At 37.5% G+C, this 24,898-nt stretch overlaps 1 protein-coding gene across 44 annotated transcripts in view; it reads left to right on the forward strand.

Moving 5' to 3' along the window:
• The window catches only part of NRXN3 (neurexin 3), a 1,503,251-nt gene that overhangs the window by 1,338,818 nt on the left and 139,535 nt on the right, over positions 1-24,898 (forward strand). For 28 of the 44 annotated variants that reach the window (XR_011533070.1, XR_011533071.1, XR_011533072.1 and 25 more), the window contains one exon: positions 22,712-22,801. The exons of the other annotated variants lie outside the window; for them this stretch is intronic. Coding sequence is in view for 24 of the 28 variants with exons in the window: in XM_070594342.1 (XP_070450443.1) it covers positions 22,712-22,801 (90 nt within the window). In the remaining 4 variants the exon portion in view is untranslated. The remainder of the gene's footprint in view (positions 1-22,711; positions 22,802-24,898) is intronic. 44 annotated transcript variants of the gene reach the window in all.

Consider the following 24,898-nt stretch of genomic DNA (forward strand, 5'->3'; position numbering starts at 1 on the left):
CTCAACTGTTTTTCTTTTTTTTTTCCTCAATGCCGCAAACCAAGTCAGTTGAAGTACTCAATTGGATTCTCCTTCCTCAGTCATTAAAATGCCCACTGATGACCTATACTTAAATCCTGTTTGACTACCCAATTCGAAACGTGAAAAGGATGTAGAAGTGGCTTCACTTTAAGGACATTAGAAAACTCTCTTTATATTTGAATGTGTCAAATTCCCCAGAACCTTAGCTTTATAGGCATTGAAAGTAAAAACATTGCTAAGTGCTTACTGATGCTCAAAGTGCCTTCATATACATTATTACATTTGAGCCTCACTCCATCCTGTGAAGGAACTGGGTTTGGTATTATTATTCCTGCCATACCTCTATTAAGGTTGCATTATGGAGACTCTGAGAGGCTAAATAACCTACCCAGTATCACACAGCTTAAGGGATAGAGCCAACATTCCTAGCCTGATCTCAGATTGCTCTACCTCAAATTTCCTGCCCATTTTTCTGTTTATCAGAGTCACAATTTTATTGATACCAACCCTTGGTTTTCCGTTTTTTTTGTTTATGTTTTTTTCCATCAAAAGTTTTCTCAAATAGAAATCCCTCCGTGGAGTAGCTCGCTTAGTAGAACTTCTCAGCCTTGGCACTAGTCATGCTTTGGGCTGGATAATTCCTTGCTGTGGAGGGGCTGTCCTGTGCATTGTAGGATGTTTAGCAGCATCCTTGACCTCTACTCTCTAGATGCCAGTAGCATGTCTCCACACATGCCCTCCGGGGGCCAAAATAACCCCCAGTTGAAAGAAAGTCTCCAACATATTTTGTTTCAAATGCTTATTGTCCTTTCATAGTTAACACAGTATACCTGGGGATGGGAGAGATGTTTTTGTCCACATCTCATCATGGATTATTGAGACACGGAAGGGTTAAAAATAGGTCTATATACTTGACATGATGCTGAAATTTCTTGGGTTTTCATTAATTCCTAGCCAGAAGGTTTTCTTTCCCTTTTCTTACCGTTTTTGCCTGCAAACATTTGAAGCCCTGCCAGATTTGAAGCACACATTAAAACAAACCCCATCTACCTGCTCATTCATCCATTCAGGACTAGTGTTACTTTCACTTCAACAGGAGGAAAGAACATAGATAGCGAAGTCCTGCAAAGGGAATAAGTATAAATACGATCAAGAGGGAAAGCCGTATTTGAACATGACTTCAAGACTGCAGAGATGTAACAGTATCTAGAGAGAGGCTCACTAATGAATGTGTTTGAACATTGCTAGGTACATTTTAAAACCATCTTAGATATAAGTTCTTCAAACATTTGTTCACACAACGTATCAATTAATCTATCAAACCAGTGCATCTGGAATACTTAGACTGCTAAATAGCCATTCTTTCCAATATGTCAGGAATGAATTAGGATTCACAAGTAGGAAAGTATCTATTTCCAAGGGACTTTCAACCTGCTGGGTTAGTCTTTGGTGAAAAAAATGTTTAAAAAATCTTTTCAATAGATATTTTTATGTGAAGCAATGTTCTTTAACCTCACTGCAAATGAGATTCTTCTGGAAACTTTTAATAAACTGTGTGTGCTAAGGCCCCAGTTCCAGGTAATCTAATTTAACTGATCTGGTCTGTAGTCCGTGGGTCAGCAGTGATGGCGTGACCTAGAAACTTGTTAAAAAGGTAGAATGTTAGGTCCCACCCCAGGCTGACTGAATTGGAATGTGCATTTTAACAAGATCCCCAGGTGATTCATGTGCAGAGTAAAATTTGAGAAGTCCTGGTCCAGGCATCATATTTTTAAAAAAGCTCCAAAGATGATTCTATAGGCAACTAGGTCTCAGAATCACTGATATTTAGAAAGCTGAAAATATCTCTCTTCTTTTACACTGGCCATCAGTACTATTCAATATGGTGGCCACTAACCACATGTAGCCACACTGGTGATGTGGCTGGTATGACTGAGGCCCTGAAGGTTTAATTTTATTGTGCAATTATCATGTCCTAGGCACTGAGGGATTTAAATACGTTTTCTCACTCAGTCTCAGGCCAACCCTCAGGTGGCTGATATTGGATTACGCAGAATTCATACTCTCTTATTTCCTCTTTTTTCTTTTTTTAAAGATTGGCACCTGAGCTAACAACTGTTGCCAATCTTCTTTTTTTGTTTTCTGCTTTTTTCTCCCCAAATCCCTGCAGCATATAGTTGTGTACTTTTAGTTGTAGGTCCTTCTAGTTGTGGCACGTGGGACGCTGCCTCAACGTGGCCTGACAAGTGGTGCCATGTCCGTGCCCAGCATCTGAACCAGTGAAACTCCGGGCTGAGGGAAGCAGAGCATGTGAACTTAACCACTCTGCCATGGGGCCCCTCTTATTTCCTCTTATCTGTTTTATATTAACATAAATCTTCATTTATATCATTAGTAAAATAATGAGCATTTACCTTCATATACCTTCTGAACTTATCCATTTTGTCATTACACAGACACTGGGATAATAATGCCATTTGATTCATGAGGTGGTTGTCCCAGAGATGTAGAGAACAGCAGATACTACCATCATTCAGCTAAATTCATCCAGATGGTGATGGCTGACCTTTGTTGAGCATTTACTAAATACTTCCCACTTTGTGTGCAACATCTTATTTAGCCTTGATACAACCCTTGAAGCGGTGTTCATTTTACTCCCATTTTACAGATTAGGAAGAGTCCCAGAGATCTTAGGGACTTCTCTGGCTCACAGCATGAGTGGAAATGCTGGTCTTCCAGCCCAAAACCACCTGACTTGAGAGCTTCAGTTTTTAATCATATTCTCTTACTTCCATAAATTCCCTCTGATACCCTGGAACACATGCACGCCCCAGAAATTCTGTTCTTAACTCAAGTCTTGACAATGTAGAAATGTTCTCTCAAGTTAAATCTCCAATTTCTGCCAAGTTAGAAGTCAGCACTTCCCTGGGCGTTTATGACATCTGCCTTCCTCCACGTCACCCGCTAGGCCTTTTGGGATTTGGGCAACCTCTTTCCTTTTGTGATCCCGTTTTCCTTCTAGCATGATATCTTAGTAGAGAGGGATAGCTTATTAGATGAAAGGCTGTTTTCCTATTCACTGGTCTTGCTTGGGGGATGGGAGGGCAGCAAGAGGGTGCTTCGTATTTTTTTCTTTAATTTTTGTTTTATAAGGCAAACTTCCTTTCTCTTTCGTGAATTCCTAGCCACAAGATAAATAGCCTTGTATCTTACAAGTTAAATACAATTACTGCTATCAAACCTAGAGCCTGTCTCTCCCTGTAAATGTCTCTTGGAAGCCGATAAGCATTCCAAGGCAAACTGTGAGCTTATGGCTAATGCTAAAATTAAACATTACCACCCAGATTCAAGACTCTGTATCTCTATATATCTGTATATATATACAAACTGCGGAAGAGAAGAATATTTGAGAGAGGGAAAGGCAACTCATAAGCACATGGACACAAGGCTCATTTCCCTAAGACATTAAGATAACACACAATTTAAGGTTATTTATAAAATAATTAAATAAGGCAAGAAGGAGTTTGTTATAATGATGAAGATTTAGATCAGATAATATGGTAGCAATTATAGTACTAAAGACATTATTTATCCAGAATTCTTTTGTGGACAAGGCAGTGCTTTTGATCTAGATGATTGTTGAGTGAAAGAATAATTTTGCTGGAAACTTCTATAGGACTTTATAAAATGCTCACCTTAGTCTTGGATCCTCGTTTTCTCATTGTTAGTTGACTACCTTGGGGTTTAAAGGGGAAGGTGGCCTTTAACAAATTAAAAGACACATGATATTTATTTATTTAAACATTATACATAAATATAGTCTAGGGCCTCATGAAATAAGTGATGAGAAATTTGAGGGTGGCACTATTTAACTAGAGATGTAGGGAAAAGGATTTCTTAATTTCTATGAATAATGAATATAGTTATGTTAAACCAAATCTGTGGAATAATACTTTTATGATTAGAAATACAATGTGGTCACCTTTTATGTGATTTTTAAATTATACTCATTTGAGATAGTGTGACATAAAAATACTAACAACATCTTACTCTATGCAAAGCGGTTGTGATTACATGACTTCTGCCAAATTAAATCAGCCATCAAATATTGCATAATTTCCAAGCTAAGTGAATTACAAGTTTTTTTTGCCCTATTGTCCACTTTAGGTAGTAAATAAAAATTCTGGCCTGCAGAATTAGTCTATAATTATGAAAATCGAGAATTAATTATTATCCCAAAAATAAAATGCAACTACCCTGTACTGTTTTCCCTCTGCCCCAGAGTTCGATGAACAACAGTGTCCTAACATCCTCACAAGAGTATAGCTTTATGCATAGGAAAAGTTTCCAAGCTTCATTATCTTCAATTTCAGTTTGCACAAGGTTGTAGAGTCCTTCTAGTTATTTAAAATCTAAAAGGAACATTTAGCTTCTTAAAGAAAGATGGTACATAAATATCCAATAATAATAATATATATTCACATACAGTATGCCATTTATAATTCTATAAAGCACAAGAGTAATGAAAGGTGCTTTAAACTGTAAATCACTCAATCGATTGTAATCATATTGCAGCTCATCTCAGAGAGATAAAGACCTTCCACTCCTCTAAAATCCCTGTCAATACCCCAGCAGGCTGAAGAAAGGGGAAAGGAGGGTCAGAGGAGGAAGGAGAGAGTGAGTTGAGGACAAAGAGACATTTCTAATCTAGAGTTCACAGAGTTAAAGTGGACCGGACTCGATTCCCAGCAATCTTTACAGCTTGCTCCATGAGATGCATTTCTTTTTCACACGGCGCTTTTGCAGCCTTGCAGTAAGTCCCTGATGCTCTGTGTTGGCCCAGATGGAGGGGTTGCCAGATGCCAAAGGTTGATATACAGTGCTGCATAAGAACACTCAGGTGTATGAGTGGAAAATGACAACTCAAGCCCAAAGCTAAAGGCTATATCAAAACAAGTGTTAGAAATGAGTTGATAAGGGACCAGACAAAAAATTGTGTTGTACTTTTAAACAGCAGAAACACTTCAAAAGTCTTTTTACTAACTGATGTTGCCTCTTATATAAAAAAAAATGTTGCTAATTCCCCATCCTCATCAGTGGGATGTGTTTGAGTGGAGTGGTGGCCTATGAATTCATTCATTCACCATTCTACAAATATTTATTCAAAATCTATTTTGCATGTGAATCCATGCTAGGTGTTGGGTATATGATGGGAAATAAAACACAGGCCCTGCCTTCAAGTTCTTATAGTCCAGGGGAAGAGAAATACATGTATAAAAGGAACATAATTTTAATACTTAAATTTTATTGTGCAATTATTAAGTGCCATGCACTGCACTGAGTTCTTATATTAAAACCTCACAATAGCCCTAAAGAGGTAGAGACTATTTTTATCATCATTTACAACTGGGAATATAGAGGCTTATAAGATTAACTCTCCCAGGGTCATAAGCTAGTACGTGAAGACCTGGGACGCAAGCCTATTACCATTTGGAAGGCAAACCTAACGTTCCTATGCAATAGACTATATTATACCTCCAGTTCCAAATAATGCAAGAAGGCACTATCATTCCAATGAGATCTGGGTTCAGTGGCACATGGAAGTGCCTGATGGAGCCTGAGGACCAGACAGGGGTGGGCATGGGATGGAATTTGGACTGTGACCTTGAGCTCTCTAGGACAGTTCTAAACAAACTCTGCTTTCCTACCTGGACATTCACAAGAATAACTGTAACATGACAACCTACACTTTTCACGCTGAGGGGACTACTGGGCAGGCATTCTTCATACATTATTTCACTTAGTGTAATCTGCCCAATGGTTGTAGGAGAGAAGCATTAATCTTCCTTTTTCACAGAATAAACCAAAGCTCAGGGACTTTGAGCACATTTGATACAGTCACAGGGCCAGAAAGTGTCAACGCTGGGGTTCTACACAGATTTGTTTTTTCCTGCACCCCGATCTCTTTCTGTTACCCCATTTTTCCATCTATTTCCCAGGAGCAATCCAGTTTACATTATATACAGAGCTCAAATTCACTTGTTTGACAGATGTAAATTCACATGCAAATTTACTACTGTTTCCCACATCTCAGTGCATTCTGAACACTCTGTAATCACATTATTAAACATTTACTAGAAACGTGCTTCTGCCCGATGCACAATTGCCAGTCTAAGTGTTTAATTAAACTAGATTTGTTTTCATTTTAATCACATTATTAAAATGTGGTTTTTTCAGAGTTCAATGGTGAAATCTTCATTCCAAATGCCTACAAGTGTCTGAGAGCTGTATATCCTGGAGAAGAGGAGGAGGCTATTACAACATGTCCTTGCACAAAGGATTTTAGGAGAATAATATTAATTAATAATGGGTAACACTGAAACAGTATGTCTTCTGTGCAAGGCTCATGAATTATCACATTGGATCCTTCTCACAACACCCTGGAAGGGGAATCTATTATTATTTCCATTTTAGAGATGAGGAAACTGAGTCTCAGAGAGGTTAGGTAACATGCTCTCCAGTATCATACAACTAGTAGGTGACAGGGCTAATTTGGAGGTAAATATAGGCATGGAGACCCTGATACCTCTATTTAGATTTGCCTTTGCTTGTTGTTGGGTGACTCTTGATCTAGATCATGCATATTTTGAAGCCTATGCTCTATTTTTCCTGATCTGTCAGCCTTATTTTGTGGGTTGTCTCATCTCTGTTTAGAATGAAGAGAGCAAGGTCCTCTCTAAGTAGATGAGTTAAATCCCAGAGACATAGAACATAATACTGCTAACCAGAGTAGCATAGACTCACTGATAAGGTTAATTCAGGATGAAGAAATAAGTAAATGAGACAGGCAATCCACTTACCCATACTTAAGCAAACAAAGACCCAATCATACACTGCTTTCCTACCGAACACCAAAGGCTTAGATTCAGTTCCACCTGTATTTATGTTATGCTGTACATTGCTTAGAGGATCATTTGAAAATAATGAACAGAAAGCATTATTGTTTCTCCAGTTCTGTTACTTCTTAGATACTGTAAGTTCTGGCGATCCAAATACACTTTTCTCCTTCTCTCCTTTGAGAAGTTGGATACTTTTCTTTTGACTTCATGGGTTTTTTATTAGCCACTGGCTCAGCTGCCCTAGCCTACTCTCCATAGCCATTCTTCACAAAGGTGCCAACTGACTTCTTAACGTTTATCTTTTCTTCTACCTATGCTCCCTGATATGTCCATCTTCTCAGTCCCAGAGAGCATCCTTTTCATTTTCTCAGCATTGGTTGTCCCTATTTGTTGATGGGAGCTTCCTGCTTGAGCTTCTGTTCTATTTCCGGCCATTGATCTGCTGTTATGAGGGTGGATTCCCCTTAGATGTGACTCAGCCTACTTCCTGCTGTTGACTTTTAGAGATTTTAGAATCTGTTCCCCTATTTATTAAAGGAACAAGAACCAAGTTATGAGTTTTTACAGATGTGTGTATACAGACAAGCATGTACTAGTTTAAAGTAAATTTTTAAAAATCAAACTAAGGCAGATCAGATTTTATTTATATAAAATAGATGTCCCTTCACGTTTTGCTAACTTCGATATTGACTATACTAAAGTTACCAATCAAAAATCAAAGTTTCCCCTACCAAAATAAAAAGCATGTACCATCAGACTTGGCTCCCTATAACTCAGGCAAAGAGGTCACAGTTTTATTAATCCTCTTCTTCTTTTTTGAGTCAAACTGGCTATATGTAGTAGTTGCTCAATAAATGTTAAACTGAAAAATTGGACTGAGATTATTGGACACTTCTTCTGATTTCATTGTCTATATATACACAAAAGTAATATACAACAAGGTAAAGAACATCCGTTATAAGCATTAAATATACTTAAGTTTATTTTAAAAGCAATAGGAAAATATCAAATATTTTATTATGAATAACTTTTAAGATTTTACTGGGAAATTTTTTGTCAAAACGGTTAAATCTGATTTTATTAAAATATTTTACATTGCTGAGATGATTGTCTGTAGGTTTCAGAGTGTGGATTTCCCATTATACCTAGACAAAATGATAAAAGGGAGGAAGGAGAACATTTAGGCATCCATGAAAGTAAGGAAAAAAAAAACCTGGATATAAATCTAACATAAATATAAATGTAAATTAAAAGTAACTCTAAAATCTTCTCAGACAGCCATGGTTTAGAAATACATATCACTTCATTTTTAAACCTATATAAAACTGTTGTGAGATGCTGTTTCAAATAAAATAGCAATTTATATAAGTGAACTATGCAGTGGAATAGAACCAAAATGCTTTTAGACTTTCAAAGTGAATAGCTGGATTTTTTACTGAATTTTCTCTGTGGTAAAGGTGGAGCTGGACCTCCAGGAGAAGTAAAAATGAAAGTAATGCAAGGAAAAGAATATATTGTTCTCAGGGAAAAGAATATATTGTTCTCAGGGAGCAATTGAAATCTCCTAGAGGAGATAAACCAAGTGAAATCTAATAGGCTGGCTTCAGTTTGCTACTTTCTCCCACTATGACCTCAGAGAATTTTGAGCTCCAAGTAGGTCCATAAAGGGAATTTTGAAATACTCTTAATAGATCTGTTCTTGAAATAAGTCAACTGAACTGACCAAGGTGCTCTGCCAACACTTTGACTCAAGAGTCCTGACCAACCCTGATCCCAGACTTTAATGACGATTCTCTGGTCTTATTTCCATTCTCAGTAGTTGTATGCAATTTATCCGCAACCCTTGTTCCAAGCTCACTTTCCTAGTGGTCTGGTGGAAATGCAGTAGTAGTTGTAGATGTCTCTGATGAACACATCAGTAAAAACATTAATGAACTTTTTTAGCCAATAAGTCCCGCTCATTCTGTAGCTGTGTAATTATATAGCTGTATCGTTCTGTCAGGTTTCAGTTGCCTTAATTTTTTATGGTCAAACAGAACAATTAACATAAGTATACTTTGTTTCTCTCTCTTCTGGCTTTGATTCTCTGATTTGTGCCACTTCCCCCGCTGCAGCTACTTAGAACAAGCAAACTGTCGATTAGAGGGCTGGAGAATTTGAGCAATAATTGTGGACCTTCAAACTTCACCGCCTGAACAGCTGAAATCCCAGTTGACACAGCCAACCTCTAGGGACAAGAGCAACCCTTGTATCTACATTCCTTTGTTAACAGAAACCATTCAAATTCTTCTCTGAAAGTATTTTAAGGATCCATCTCTGTAAATCCCTGTGCTAGGAACTGAATAATAGGAATGAGACCCTTATTCAATTAGAACAAATTAAATCCAACAGGATAAGTAAGGAGGAAATCTACATATTTCTTTACTACACACTGTGTCTAGATTCTCCTTTTTGAGTCATCCTCAGAAGTAAATCTTTGAAAGAAAAACAAATAAAATAAATCCTTGGACAGCATCCTTGAGTTTTGGTTAGATGGGACATTTCAATTCCTGTTCAGAAGTCCAAACAGTTGTGAGGACTCCAATGTGATTTAAATGGGCCACCATCCCTGATAATCAGAAATGAAAACATAAAACCAAGAAAACTGAATGCTCTCCTCTCACCTGTCACTTCTTTTATCCTGATTGTACCTTACACTTAGAAGCGTTCTAAGTGCTTTTTGACAAGATAGCAATGTTACGTCAATAGATCCTGTGTGAATTTGAGTGGGTAAATTGAGTCCCTCAAAGGCCTTCTTTTAATCTCTTGGATCATTATTGCAAAGATAAAAGCAGGTTTCTGAAAGACTAAAATTCAAAGGAACCTAGCAATTAGAAAGATGAAAATACTAGGTTATCTCGTCCATTTTCCTGGGAGATTCGGAAATAGCTACACAATAGGAATTACTCTAAGTTGACTAGTATAATTTTAAATGTTACAGGTGATAGAGTTTGCCTTTCTTCCACCAAAAAAATAGATCTGTCTGATTTCTCCTCTTTGGCTTTTCTATAAGAATTTTTGTTCAATTCCTTCATTATCAATGTCATTTGAAATTATTCTGAATCATTTCTTCAAATCCTGAATATTTATTTTTCACAGATATCTAGGAGCTGTTTCTTGCTGCAAGATGCATGGTCATGTGGAGAACATGCAAAAGCATTTTTTCCTTTGAGATATTTATAAAATCTCTCTCTGTACGTTACACACACACACACATACACACGTCAATGGGTAAATATAAAACAATATTGCATTTGCCCCAGCATAAATAAATGTATTTAAATTTAAAATAGCCTATAGATCCTTAGACGTATTCCTCAGTTAGCCAAGATTTAATATCATGTATTTAATGTCATATTAAATGGCTAAAGGAAGGAATTGTCATTAATGTTTTATTTATTTGTCTCAAATTTGTAGATTTTCAGAGGTCATCTAGACCTTCAAAGGTAAAAATGTCATACTTTGTTGGAGTCAGGACACCTGCCTCTGTTTGAGGTAGCAATAGTCATCAACTTTATGAATATTGTTGAAGACTTAAGACGTGTCAATGTTGATGTTATTGTATGTTGGGGAGGTCTTTGTGGAAGTAGGATGGTGTAAAAAGATTTAAAAAAAAAATCCCTTGCCTCTAAGGTGATTATAATTTCATACAAAAAAACCCATGCCGACAAGAACTGATATTCAGCACAGGATAATGGAGTCTAGGTGTGAGGTAAATATTTAAAGTATGTGGATAATTTTACATAATCATTTACCACTTAAAAGTGTAAAAACAAGAAACCCTAATTCAAAAAAATTGCTATTCTGGTCATCACATTTACAATATGAATGAATATGTGAGTCATGACATAAACCTTGACATACCTCTGATCATTCAAGCGTGTTGCTTAAGCTGTCAGTCAAAACATTAGCAATATTAGTTGTCCTTACTCTTTACTTAACCCCTTAATCCCTAGATTTTGGTGCTTTGATCAGTTTTGATGTTTTTCTTTACCGTACACCTGCCATTCACATACTAAAGTGAAAAGTGCTAGCTGGTATCTATCAATTCTGATACTACCTGTTAAGTCCTAGGACAATGACTTCTAAACTCTTACCAATGAGTTTATAAAGGCTGCTTTTTGCTAATCCATAACTTTAAAAGAGGTTGAAGAGGCACTGCCTACTTTTTAAAAGCCAAGGTTGGGAATGTTTTTTGTCTGGTTTTAGTTTTTAATTCAGTGTTTTGCTTTGTTTTTATTGTTTTGTATTAGGAGGGAGTGTAGACAGGAATATCTCTTTACTGTAAGCCTCGGTAAGACTATTCATGACCAGTGATTAGAGCATACCCTGCAGGAATATAAACCATTTGGTTTGGTTTTAGAAGGTTGGAGTTAGGGAGGAGAGTTGGGTTAGAGTTTTAGAAGGTTGAGGTTAGGGATGTTTGCTCAGAAAAAGAGAAGGTAATCTTCTCGGTTCCCTCTGGAATCATTTAAGAAGTAAGAAATTCTTTGGTTGGGTGGGAGTTACAGTTCCACAATGTCTTGCCAGTAAGTCCTGACTGCTCTTCTTACCAACCTTCTGTCCACTCTCATTTGAATAGTGGTGGAAGAGGGTCAAGTAAGCAGCTCCTCGGCACCTTATTAGCTCTACTCCTTGTTACCTGTAGAGTCAACCCCCACCACTCTCCCTCCATTCCCCTAGTCTAGGTCTGAAATGGGGATTTGAGAAGTATCAGTCCTCTAGTTTTCCTGCCCTGTCCCAACTCCTTCAGCCTTGACCTTTCCCTCTCCTCTCAGGAGCTACATTATTTCATCCCCTCCTTTGGATTTGAAAATTCTCCCTTTAAAATGAGGGAGAGGGCTAAGGGTAGATAACGGGCCCCCTTTCCCTGTCTCCATTCCTGGACCCCTCAGGCTTTCACCACACAAGCTCCTCTGACTCCACAGACAGCAGCTGAGCACTTCCCCCTCCTCCTGTTGGGCCTTGATGGGAACCTTCATATGAGAGAGGGTGTTTCATTTACTCAGTCTCAGATTCTCATCCATCCCAGATTTCCCACCTTCTTGGCTGTGTCCTTCAGTGTTTGCTGCATAACAAACCGCTCCAAAGCATTGTTACTTATTAGCTCATGCTTCTATGCATCCTGGGGATGTTTTTTCTGTTCCAAGCTGGCTCAGATGGAGATGGATGATTTTGATGGCCTCACTCACATGTTTGGGGCCTCAGCTGAGCTGGCTGAGTACACTTGGATGGTGGAGTTTCTCTTCTTGTGGGCTTTCATCTTCCAGGAGCCTAGACTGGCGTTCTTCATATGGCCGTCTCAGGCTTCAACAACATGAGAGGGCAAGCACCAACAGGCAAGGGCTATTCAAACCTCTACTTACGTCACATTTGATAATATGCCCTGTGCCAAGTGGTGGAAAAATAGACTCAACCTCTGATGGGAGGAGTGGCAAGTCCCATTGCAAAGGGACATGGATATCAGAATGGGATTGTAGCTATTTTGCAATTTAACACATTCTCAAAAAGCCTGGGAAAGGCTCTGGTTCCTATAATTCTATTTCCTTCTTCAACTTTCTCCCTCTCAACCCTAAATTGAGGCCTCAAACTGAAGGTGGAAACTAATGACTTCCACTGAGGAATTGTCTCTTCTTTTTCTTTAGAAAATTACATTTTAGAATTAATCTTGGCTCTTCCTACCCTGTCACACATTCTTCTTTTTTCTTTTTCTTTTTTTCTCAATACATCTTATCATTTTGTCTTAAATTGAGTTAATTGCTTTTTAAAAAATTAAATGTCTCTTGTAAAGTTTTCAAATCATTTTTTATATTCCCTCTTGGATGCTTTCAAACATTTTAATTGCTTTTGCTTCAGATATTTGTGAAATATCATTGTTATTTATAAAACGTGTTTTATTTGTATAGAGTGTGTTCTCCCTTTCTTTTCTTTTGTTTGAACAAAGACAGTTACGTTGTAAAAATGGCCCCCATGTTGATCTACTGTTTTCTCTAGACATTTTCTCTGAGCTCAATACATTGCTGTTTATCATTATCCTTTGTTTACAGCCACATTTGAGGCCAGTTCTGTGGTTCTCCCAAACAAATCAATTTGAATTAATTTGCCAAGTAGAGTTAACGAGGCATTGTATGAATCCGAGATGTACTACAGCGACTGTATTCCCCAAGGTTGCTTCTTATTGGGAAAATTTTGATTCTTGCACCACATTGCAGTAGTGTATACCTGACCTTTGAACCTTGTGCTAAATGATGCGTGGCTACCAACCAGTTCATATTTTGAAAAACCTTGGAAATGACATATAACCAAACAAATAGGAGTATAGGCAATTCTTTAATTAATACCTTTGTTGGGGAGAGTGGTCTTCAAGATCCCTACTCTCTGATGCTTGCCTATGCTGGGAGTCCTATTTCTAATGATGTTCTAAGTAGAAGTTTGAGAAACATCAAAACAGGGAAAAAATATTTCTTAGATGTTCTTTGAGGTCTCCTCAACCCTAAAATTGTAAACTCTTTCTCTCAAAATATAAAATGTGAGTTCCAAAGAACTCTACTCCCAGAGACTGCTTTTTAATTATAAAACACAAAAACCTTCTGTTTAAGAAGGACTTCAGTAGTTATTTGAACTTCCCTTCATCACCCCCCTCCACACGCACACATCTTTCTCTGTTACCAACAGGTTCTCTAGCAAGGAGAATTTTCTTCAGACTGTAAAGGCTGCTACAAACAAAATAAATAGGAAAATTTGGTCCTTGAAAAAGGCGAGGAAAGGGTAATAGAGTTCTTCAAAGGAGCTCAAATCTCCAGGTCTTAGATAAATAACTTCCCAGGATGCTTAAGGAATTTGAACTCCAAGCCCCTGATCGTTTGCTCAGAAATAGCTATAGGAGTCAGTTAGAATAGAAAACTAGTTTGGGGAAAGTGTCCTAAATTTTACATTGTGTAAAAGGATGGATCTCTTCAACTTGAGACTGAAATATAAAAGTTCTCAAGTGTTTCTTCTGACAGCTAAGTTGGTATACATTTAACCATATTTAACAAAGATTCTAGTGATGGCTAAGGACTAACATGGGCTCATCAAAACAAGCCTTACTAAACGAGTCTAAATTCCCTTTGGATGGCATAAGCAAATTGGGAGAGGAGGAGAATTTTATGAATATGCTGTATCTTCATTTCCCTGTAAGAGTATAAAATAAGCAGAGCTATGACAGCGTCTTAAGGAGATCTGCCTCTGATTGAACTGAAAACTCAGAGGAAGCTCTAATTACTCTGTATCTATTGCTCTATAACAAATTACCCCAAAACTCAGTGGTTTAAAACAACAGACGTTTATTATCTCACTGTTTCTATAGGTCAGGATTCTGTAGCAGCTTAGCTGAGTGGTTCTATATCAAGGTGTCTGATGAGTTGAAGTCAAGATACAGACTGGGGCTGCAGTCATCTCAAGGCTTACCTAGTCCTGGAGGATCTGGTGGCCTTAGTTCCTTGACATGTGGGTTTCTCCATACGGCTTCTTAAGTGTCCTTATAATATAGTAATAATTCTCCAGAGTGAGTGATGAGAGACAGAGAGAGTGGAAGTCATGGTGCCTTTTCTGACCTAGTCTCTAAAGCCACACACTGTCACTATCCTATTCTTTAGAATTGAGTGACTAAGTCCAGCCCACATTAAAGGTTGGAGAATCAAGCTCCACCTCTTACAGAGAGGAGTTTCAAAGGATTTGTAAACGTTTCAAAACCACCACATAATCCTCCTGTTAAATTCTTTAGAGTCTGGAATGAATGGCCAAAAATATGCGTATCAAATTGACAGATGACAGAGCTAAGAAAGGTATCTTCTACAAGAAACAAAAGACCTAGAGTTGGAATGCTCCTATCAGATTGGAATGCTGTTATGAAACAAAAAAGAATAAATTTAATAAGATGTAATTAAAGTCTTGCTTTGAGGTATATAAAGTGTATTACCTGAATGCAAGATGCCCCAAACTTTTGGGGAAGCAATTTTAGTTGGAAACAAGCCTAATATGTGACTGTGCTGTGGTGCGGTTGTTTAGACAACTGGTGCAAACCAGTGTACTAGCCAGGTCAAGAGTGGGAGATACATAGTGCAGTGATTGTAATTTTTAGATCCCTTGGGAATAATATATTCGTTTGTAGGCATGAGATTCAAGGGTTGGTCTAAAAGACCCATAATTTATAAACACTAGTGATTCCATAAGATCTAATCAGAAAGAAGGCTATAGCATAAGTTTTTTATGGCATCAGAGATATTGATGTTGGTATGACTTTCCTATTCATGAGGATGAAAACGTTCCAATTTTTTGCACATTGAAATTGTCCTCCCAAACCTCCTACCTGTCCTCTGAGCTGTATAGGGACACCATACATGCATGTTTGAATGAAGAGGGGTTTTTTTTACTAAATATTCTGGTTTTTAAAGCATTGAGTTTGATATCCTCTGCCTGAGAGGAACAAAAGGAAAGAGGGATGGGGGTGGGAAGAAGAAGGCGGCTAGTGAGAAATGAAAGAAACCAACAAGACTAAAGAGAAACAGGGCGATCACACAGAGGGTGGGCACGCAGGAATGCATGGATCATGTGGAAGAGCAGGCCCCAAAATAACACTGTGGCTTTTGCAATAAGGAAAAAATAAGCAACAACATGAAGGGCTCCTGCGGGAATCTTGAAGCAATCATATGTCAAATGGCTGAAGACCAAACTCTAAGGCTTTATGTTGAAAAGGAAACTTGAAAAGATTTGACACTAAAAATTGTGTAGTGAGATAATTCTCATTAAGTTTGCCTTCTTTTTGGTGTAACCCTTCTGAATCAGGTGTTGTTATAACATTACCAACAATAGTAATAATTCATATTGAGTGCTTATTTTGTGCCACACACTATGCTAAGGGCTTTACATACATTTAGTTCTGTTAATTCTCACAACTCTATGTTTCAGTTATCATTATAATCCTCATTTTATATATGAAGAAGCTAACCCTTAAAGATACACCAAGATGTACTTATACTTAACGTGTTTACCAGAAAGAAACTAGACAAAATCCAGATATTGAAATTGACTAGTCTAGCTTCAGGGCATATTTTGGAATAATTATAGAAGGAAAAAGTGACAACATTTGAGGAAGGAAAGAAAATTTTATAGTCAATTTATGTTTGGTTAATTTATAGCATGTCATTTTTGAAAGGGCTCTTAAATAAAGAATAGGTGCTAGATAGATGCATCATACTGAAGAAAGTTCCATGAGGTATTACTTGGAAATATTCTCTTAAACTATGAAAGCAAATAAAGATACTGCAATCAGCTGGACCTTGCATTATTAACCTTCCTGGGATTGAAAGTATCCTTAATGGATGAGGACAAGTGAGGAGAAACTCCAGGAGCAACGAGCTTCAGGAAGAGTTGAGAATGGCTTCAACATACAGGGAAAGGATAAGGATGGTGACACATGTTTTAATGGTTGTATCAGGGTCATTAGTATAATAACACCGCAACAGGATGGTACTTTGATCCAGATTTGGGATATGAAAGAGAAGTTCAGTGTTAACATATTTGCATACCAACTACCTCAGACAGCCTTGACAAAGGTGAAGGGATAGGGACGTGGTCACTTGAATAGCTGGACATAGATCACCAGAGTTACATCTCCAGCATGGTCCCCATTCCCCACCCTGGCCTATAAGGTACTCAAACATGAGGAGTGAATGTGTGTAGGCACATCAATGAGAGAACATGGCAGAGACCAGAGGTCAACGGAAACATCAAGAATGGAAGGGGCCTGGCGGGTTCTCCAGACAAACATCCTCCCTGCCCCCCACCATCAATACACACATTCCCTTTCACTGTCTCTAGGGAGAAAGATTTTCCATTTTAGAGCCTTAGATATGTGTTAGGGAAAGATCCTCAGAATGAATACAAATCACAGATGCTCCCCATTCCCAGCCCCCTCTAACTCCCCATGAGCTAAGTCCTTGCCTGGATTATTATATTTAATTTGCGTAAAATCTTGCCATACGGGTATTATTATCTTCATCCTTTCTTTTTTGAACAGATGAATAAACTGAGACATCTAGATTAACTAAATTGTCTAAGTTCACAGACCTGGTAAATGTCTGAGATAGGATTGCATCCAACCTCTATCTGACTGCATAACTGCTACTCTTTTCACACGTTTGAACCACCTTCGCTTAAATAGCTCAACTCCTGTAGCCTAGAGATGGTGGATCAATACTATGACTTTGATAAAGGAAGGAAATGATAATATGGCCTGCCACTTAGATTTTCCATTTCTGAACATATCTAGAAGACATGAGCAGTGAGCTTCATCAGCCAAGTTGGTATGCCTGGGTGACCCACACTGCTTTTCAGGGGTAAACATCTGATCACTTTGGAAAGGTGGTTCTCCCCGGCTCATGGAACCACGTAAGTGAGTCTGGAAAAGCTCCCTTACTTAATAATGCCCTTGTGCTCTGCGTCTGTTAATTCACTTCCTCCAGCAGATCAGTTTTCTGCTCCAAAAGATTCATTTCTTTATCTTGGCACACTAAATGATCAAGGCTCACAATGTATAAATTGTTCTTTTTTTTCAGCCCCAAGGGTGTGTGTGAGGATTAATGAAATGATGCTTATAATTGCATTTTGAGCTCCTTGGTTGAAAGACATTTTATAAATACAAGATAGCATTTCTTTGTTGAGGTCCGTTTATCTCTTACAAGTGGCCCAACATTCTAGACGCCCTTTGGGTAGCACAACATCCTTCTTTCTGACTCTCGGAGAGTTCATCTGGGTCAACGCCAGGAACAAGACCAGAGCCGAGCTCAGAGTTTCCCCAGTTCCTTTTCTTTAGTGTCTGACATTTACGTTGAAATTCACAAAGTGTTCTTTGGGGAGAGAGACATTGTAAGAACCCCTGAAATGCCCTACTACTTGAGCCTGCCCACATCGATTTTCTTTTGCCTCTGGCTCTAATACATAGTATTCATTCTTTGACTGTTCATTAGACCTATAGTCTCATTTTTTAGTGTCAACAAAGCAATAAAGAAAACTTTTCCTTTCTTTACTCCCAGGACTCAAAACAAAATACAAAAATACCTCTGGCATTAATTTTGCACAGATGAATGTTGTTACGATATTCCTATTAGCATATTCACATGCTTGACAATATTTCAGATGGTATTAATAGTCTACCTGCAAGAAAACATTTTCTGCCAGCCTGGTGTAAATTGCCTGAACCTTTAAGCCACTCTTCCTCAGCTTAGCAGCAGTATATCATCATTACCTCTGGCTGGACCAAGAAATCACATTTGTCAATGCCTGAATTGCTCTTTTATTTTCAGCGGTTTTAGAAACCCATTTTGTTTTGGAAATGGGGTTAGCTGAGTATATTTTTAGAGGATACAAAAATATGAAAAGCAACAGCTGGGAGATTTAGGGGATATTCAGGATGTTTCATTTTCTATGGTCAGTTGATCTTTGGAAGATAAACTTTGTGGGACCAAATGGAATATGGTCATCTTTTGACCGGAGACCTGGTGAAGTTCTGAGACGGTGGAAGCACGCCATGGAACCAGTGTGCTTCCCTTAAATCATTAGGAAAGAGTTGAGTCATACTAGTAATAATATTTTCAATAAATTGAATATTTTTCATATCCCAGTTTCTATATGAGCTCTACCTCTTATTATCCTATACCAAGTCCTATGGGGAATTGGGAAATGGGGAAACTGAGGCTGAGTGACTTACACAACGTTACACAGCTAGTAAATCGTAAGGTTAGAACTCAAGGCCAAGTTTGTCTCCAAAGTCCATGGTCTTAACTTCTATGCTGTATTGATTATGACTTTAAGAAAATTGGTATAATGTGTAATGAATAGGATCTATATTTGGACCAATCGAGTGTAAAAATGGTGTTGTGGAAGTTATTTTCTGTGCTATACAAGAGTTATCTCTATCTTTTAGTCCTTCAATTTAAAGAATGTTTACTCCTTTGAGACCATGAACAAATTTCAAATGTACTCCTTTGGGATCATAAAGAGGGACTGACATACTGGGGAACTATTCAAGGGTCAGCTTGCTTTCTTTGTCTTGTCTCCCTCTGTTCTCTTTTCATTTTATCCTAAGTGGATTCACCCAAATGCAGAAAGTATGAGTTATTTCTACATAGGGGCTGGAGCTATATATATGAACCAGTTGGGCCTTAATAATCTCACCTCAGAATATTCTGCTCTTCACAATATTATAATTCAACAGTGCATGTTGTGTGTTTCTCCAGAAGCTGAAATAGATAATATTTGATAATAGAACCAATAGTCCAAATGCAAATGACCAGAGGTGGCCAATAGTATAAAAAATCTCAATTTCTGATAAAAAATGGGTGGGGAGGCACACACACACAGACACACACACACACACACACACAAACACACGCACACACCATTACCTTTATTTTAAGAAGAATAAAATGCGACTGATCTTTTTTCTAAAATTTAGTTCCATGTAGGTGAGTGTCAGATCCATATAAGTAATTTAAGAACAGTCTGTTTGAAGATCTCATTGTGAAATTTATAGATTTCTCAGTGTGGTTAAGAACTACAGTGATGACATTTTTTTGGTCTAATTAGTAATGCACATATGCCTCTTTTTAATGACATTGTATCATTACTATTCATAAAGCCATTCTTTCTCAAGGATAGCCTCACTTTCTATTGAAGAATTGATTTCACTCTTTGTTTAAATTTTCATACTGGTTGCTATATGAAATGTACAACTGAATGTCATTAACGATTTAATGTGAATGTATATGAATTTGACAAGGTTTGCTCAGCTTTCAGAGTAGTCCCTATGTATGAATTCCTATATGTAGAAGGTTGTTTGCTCTTCAGTCTAGCAAATGGGGCTCGGGGCAAATGAACTCATTCTCATGCACATGTTTCTAAAACAGTTTTCACTAATTTTTGAGATAAATTAAAATAAAAACCAACAAGAACATGAAAAGAGACTAAGAACAATGTTAATGCGGCAATTTAAACCAATTTGGTTTTCCAAATGACCTTCCATCTTTCACAACTTATAACAGTATGCAAGCTCACTATCCTTCATGCCAGATACTATCCATCTGGTGTGGAAAACTTAAAATTTTTTCTAAATGTCTTTAAAGCTGAGGTGGAGAAGAATGATTCTCTCTCTTTCGCTTTCCAAAGGGTCTAAGGTTGAATCGTGGCTATGCTGTCCTCCCAATATATCACTTATTGATTACCCAACACTGATTTCACTTTTTCTAGTTGTACCATGTCCCAAAATGATTTCCTGTGGAACTTTATGTTTGGAAGAGTGGATTGAGAGGGGGTGCTTGGGAGGACCAAGAGCCCTGTGTATTTGGAGGAAGTAAATCAATGCAAGTTCTCAATTAATTAATTTTGTATATATAGAACTCTGGCAATTTGGAACTTTGAATACTTCTGATTTTGCCCTGCAAGTTACTAAGAATATTTAGCTTTATATTTCCTATTGACTTCACTAATCCTTTCCACAGTGAGTGGAATGAAGGTCATTAATATTTTTAATGTTGTAGCCAACAATGATAGTTACAGAAAACCCAAAGTAATAGGGTATATTCAAGATGAATCCAGCACCACCCATTTGCCATTTCTCAGTATAATATTCTGTTGTGACTAAAATTTGAGAGGGGTCAAAACTTATGAAGATGGATGACATGCCTTGTGATATCTGTCTCCTGTAGGGTAAGATTAAGAGTTATAGATACAGGTTCTTTCCAGAGACGTGCATGCTCCTTTTTTATGAAGACATGTGAGAATTTACTCACCTTTATTTTTGATTAATAGAATTCTGAGTACCTAGAACTACCAGGAAGAATTATTATAATGATCTGTAACTGGTAGCTATATTAACAGGCAAACCTAACTTCGTTCACCGTGGCTTACTGAAACACCAAGGAGTTAAACTGCGTTTCTGTTTTTCCTCCTTGCCTGCACCTTCCCTTTTTTTCTGCGAGAAAAATACTTTGAGGAAAACTTTAAATTATACACTGCTATCCAAAATTGTTAATTGTTCTTTCCATTCATTTTACTTTATCCTTTGATATGTTAATGTATCATGTTTTGTGCCAGCCAGATAGGGTCCCATAAGGTTGGCTGGAAACAGATCCATAGTGCCTCTTTCATGAGCTTTGCTTTTTTGCTGTTGTTGTTTTGTTTTGTTTTTATTCCCAGGCAGTGAGGATAATGAGTCAGCACCTTAGAATAATTTGTTCATAGGAGAAATGAACAGAGAGTCTTGGAAACATTTCCCAACATTGCTGCCCCTTTCCCATCCTACCCCTCACAGAAGGCAGGTACCAGTTTAGTTACATGGGGACTCTTCTCCGCCAATAGGAACTCCTATATGGAGCTGGCCCTAAGATTCAAATGCCATGACAAGCTTCTACTATTCACTTGGTGATGCTATATTTAATTCTAATATTCTTTTTGGCTTTTAGACTTCTTTGCAAATTGTTTCCAAGCCACCTGTTTTGAGACTTTGATTTCATTTTTAATGTGGGTAATTTGGAGGAGAATTTCCAAAGTTCCCATACAGGACTATGAGTCAGAAGTAATGAATTAGAATTCACTAGTTTCTGCTTGATTGCTGTGAGGTTGGTTGATGAGACAGAACAGTTCCCAAAGCATGGCTTCATTATTTTGTAATTTGAAGCATATTCATTAAGAGTATATCTGCACAACACCATTCTCCAAGTTTTTCCAGATAGACAAACCATCCAGGGGTGGTAACAACAGCTCCAAAAGGAAGAAGAGGGCATACTAGCTGTGGAAAGCTTTATGCTCGATACTTGAAACTAGTTAAACAGTTCATGCTTGGAAGAAGTATCCCTAACAGGCTTTACGAATGGACGCTTGTTTAGGAAGGACCTCTCATAGGAAGGTAAGAGAGAGGCATACTAGGTAAACATGGAGGCTGTGTCTGTGAGCAACAGTAAAACATAGGTGCTCAAAAGTCTGCAAATGCTCCATCCTTATATTTATAGCTGTTTTTGTTTACAGGTATTTACTTTGGGCTTCCTTTTTTAAAAAATGTGGAACAAATCTGGACAAAGGAAAAGAGATATAAAGAGTCATCTGTAATACTCTACCTATTTAACATAGGTGATGGGTGTCCAGGGACCCCTTTACGGAATAAGAAGTCTCCCTTGGCCATCAAGGCTTAAATTGTCTTCTTTGGCTTCCCTCTGCCAGAAGGTAGAACAGTGACAAACCTTTGAGAGGAGAATAAAGAACTGCATGGCCCCATGCTTCTGATAGAGTTCAGCAGAGTGAGAGTAGAGCCTGTATGACTGAGACACTGAGGGTCCCCTATCACTTTATGAAGCTGATCTGGCAGGTAAATTACTCAAAGATTGAGGAGATCCTCGTGCTTCCGTTGGCCCAATTAAGGTATGGTTGGGGTGCAATGGAGAAGAGTGAAAGTAAACCCATTTCTCTCAATGGCCAAACCTCTTACTAATTCCCCTCCTGTGCCACGTTTTCAAAACATAATGGAGCACTGCATAGCTAGGACTAGCCTGACCTCAAACCTGTCACCCAAGGGCAGAGTGACTTCAACTCCACCTCTACTAAAGATAAATTGATATCTATCTCTAAAAACTTCATAAAACAAACCAAAAACCTAGGATGTTTTTAATGACTTATTGACTTTTCAGATTGTTCTTTAAGCTGTTTTTTAAACTTTAAAGGCAACACTGATAATGAACGCTTCCAAATGGTAAAACAGAAAATCCCCTTCAAATATAACCGGCCCGTAGAGGAGTGGCTGCAGGAAAAAGGTAACCGTCGTTAAAAACTTTCGTTTTAAAATCATTTGATTCTAAATCCTCATTTTTAAAGCCTGCAAATAAATGTTCCTTAAATGATAATCGCCTGCTGCATAAATGACTGTTTTAATTTTCATTATAATTTGTGTCAGCTTCCACCTGCCATATGTTGATAAATCATGCTATAATACATTGCCATTAAAATACAGTTAAAGGGACTAACATCTAGCTTGCTATCAGCGTGACAACCACAAACAAGAAATTCCAGGAACCTCTAAAAAAGAAATGTATTATGGCAATTTAACCACTGCATGACATTATTTGTTAATTTGTTTTAAATCACCTCTTCTACCAAAGCTTTCTAAAGACCTTTCAAAAGTACTATTTAAACTTACATCTTGAGGCTGTTTTGGCTTTACTACCTAGAGCATGGTTAGCAAAAAAAAAAAAAAAAAAAATCACAGATCGACTCTTGTCACTTAAACTGCTTAAAACAAATGTTATAAGGGGAGCAATGTCATTTAACATTTGTTTTTAAACAAAGAAAGAATGAGAAAGATGAATTTTGCCTTTAGATTCAAACTTAGAGGCAAAAATGTTTCATAAGAGGTTAATTGTGTCCTAGATGCTACTGAAACTTAAAAAGAAACAAATTATTTTACACTTTGGTTGTGTGATTCCCTTGTGTATCTGATGTTTATGCAACAAAAGTGTAAGTGTTTAAGACAATGTGTTGGAAAAGGAAAGGCTCATGAAAGGCAAAACAGCAATTTCTGATTTGCTGAAGAAAACAACCACTTTGTTAATAAAAGAGGGCAGCGGTTATAACTGATGTTAGAATTTTCTGTGTGGCTTCTGTTAGCACATAAAAACTATTGTTTTGCAATGAAGAAAATTTTCTATCTTTAAGAAGCTATTTATTCTGTTCTTTCCTGAGCCGGTATAAGCTCCTCTTCTCTCAAAGACCTTAAGTGAGTTCTTAAAGTTTGTAGAGATTTGATTGAGTTATGTATAAAAAGTAATTGGATATATTAGTTAGTATACAACTTAAAAAACAAAGGACCAGCACAGCTTTAAGTTGGGTGAAAGCATTCAGACCTTTAAACACGGAAAATCCTCACTGAGCCTTAACTGTTTGCCCTGTTTTTAACGTACGTGGTCTAATTAAAAATAAATTAAGAATAACTCTAAAAAGCAAATAATTTTGTTTAGTAATCACCAGCTCATAAAGTCCCTTTAACAATAAAGACAATGATTGCCTCACTTTTTAAAAAGGAAAAGAAAACTAGATGCATGTCTGAGTCTCATGTGCCTGAGAGAACTTTTTTGTTTCTTTTAATTTTATGTTAATAATATTTTCTTTTACTCCATTGCCTTTTGAAGCCTAAGTTTAATAGCATGCCAGGCATTTTCATTTGTATAAACCATTATAAAGTTATTAGTAGGCTTTTAGTTTTCCTTACGGTAGCATTGTTATCAGTTGGCTTTCGTATAGAAGGATGCTTTCACATACACAAAAGGCTGAGGGGTTGGGATGGGGTAGGGGTGGGTCAAGTGGACAGTAGGAGGCATTCTAGTTTCTTAATCAAATACTTACATGTTTATATATGCATATAATGTTGAAAATTATTTGCAAACTGGGAGGTTCTCTCTTCTACATTAAGTGAAATTACATTTTTTAAAAATAATTTGGGTGAGTAACATCTGTTTATTCTATTGCTTTACCCCTTCCTCTGTCTAGCTAACTTTCCCTTCAAAAGGATTAGAAAATATATCCCAAAAGACCTTGTAAAGACGAAGATTAAAAAAGGGTAAAGACAGAAAGACAATTAGGCAGACATTTTAGGAAGTACTTGGAATGCCTCTTGGGAGTTATTTCTGTCATTGGGGAAGAGATCTGGGTCACAGCATTCCTGAGTCTGTTTTCTGCTCTGTCTACTATTGACTGACTTTCTGACCTTAGACAATCCACTTAACCTCTTTATATCTCAGATTTCCCTTCTGAGGAGAGGAGAAATAATATGGCCTGTTCCCCAAGGGTGTTCTGAGGTTTAATTAATTAGTCTTTGTGCAACACTGGAGACGTGCAAAGATTTAATTTAAGCAGTA

The sequence above is a fragment of the Equus przewalskii genome, chromosome 25 (genome assembly GCF_037783145.1).
Source record: "Equus przewalskii isolate Varuska chromosome 25, EquPr2, whole genome shotgun sequence".
In the NCBI taxonomy this organism is placed as follows: domain Eukaryota; kingdom Metazoa; phylum Chordata; class Mammalia; order Perissodactyla; family Equidae; genus Equus; species Equus przewalskii.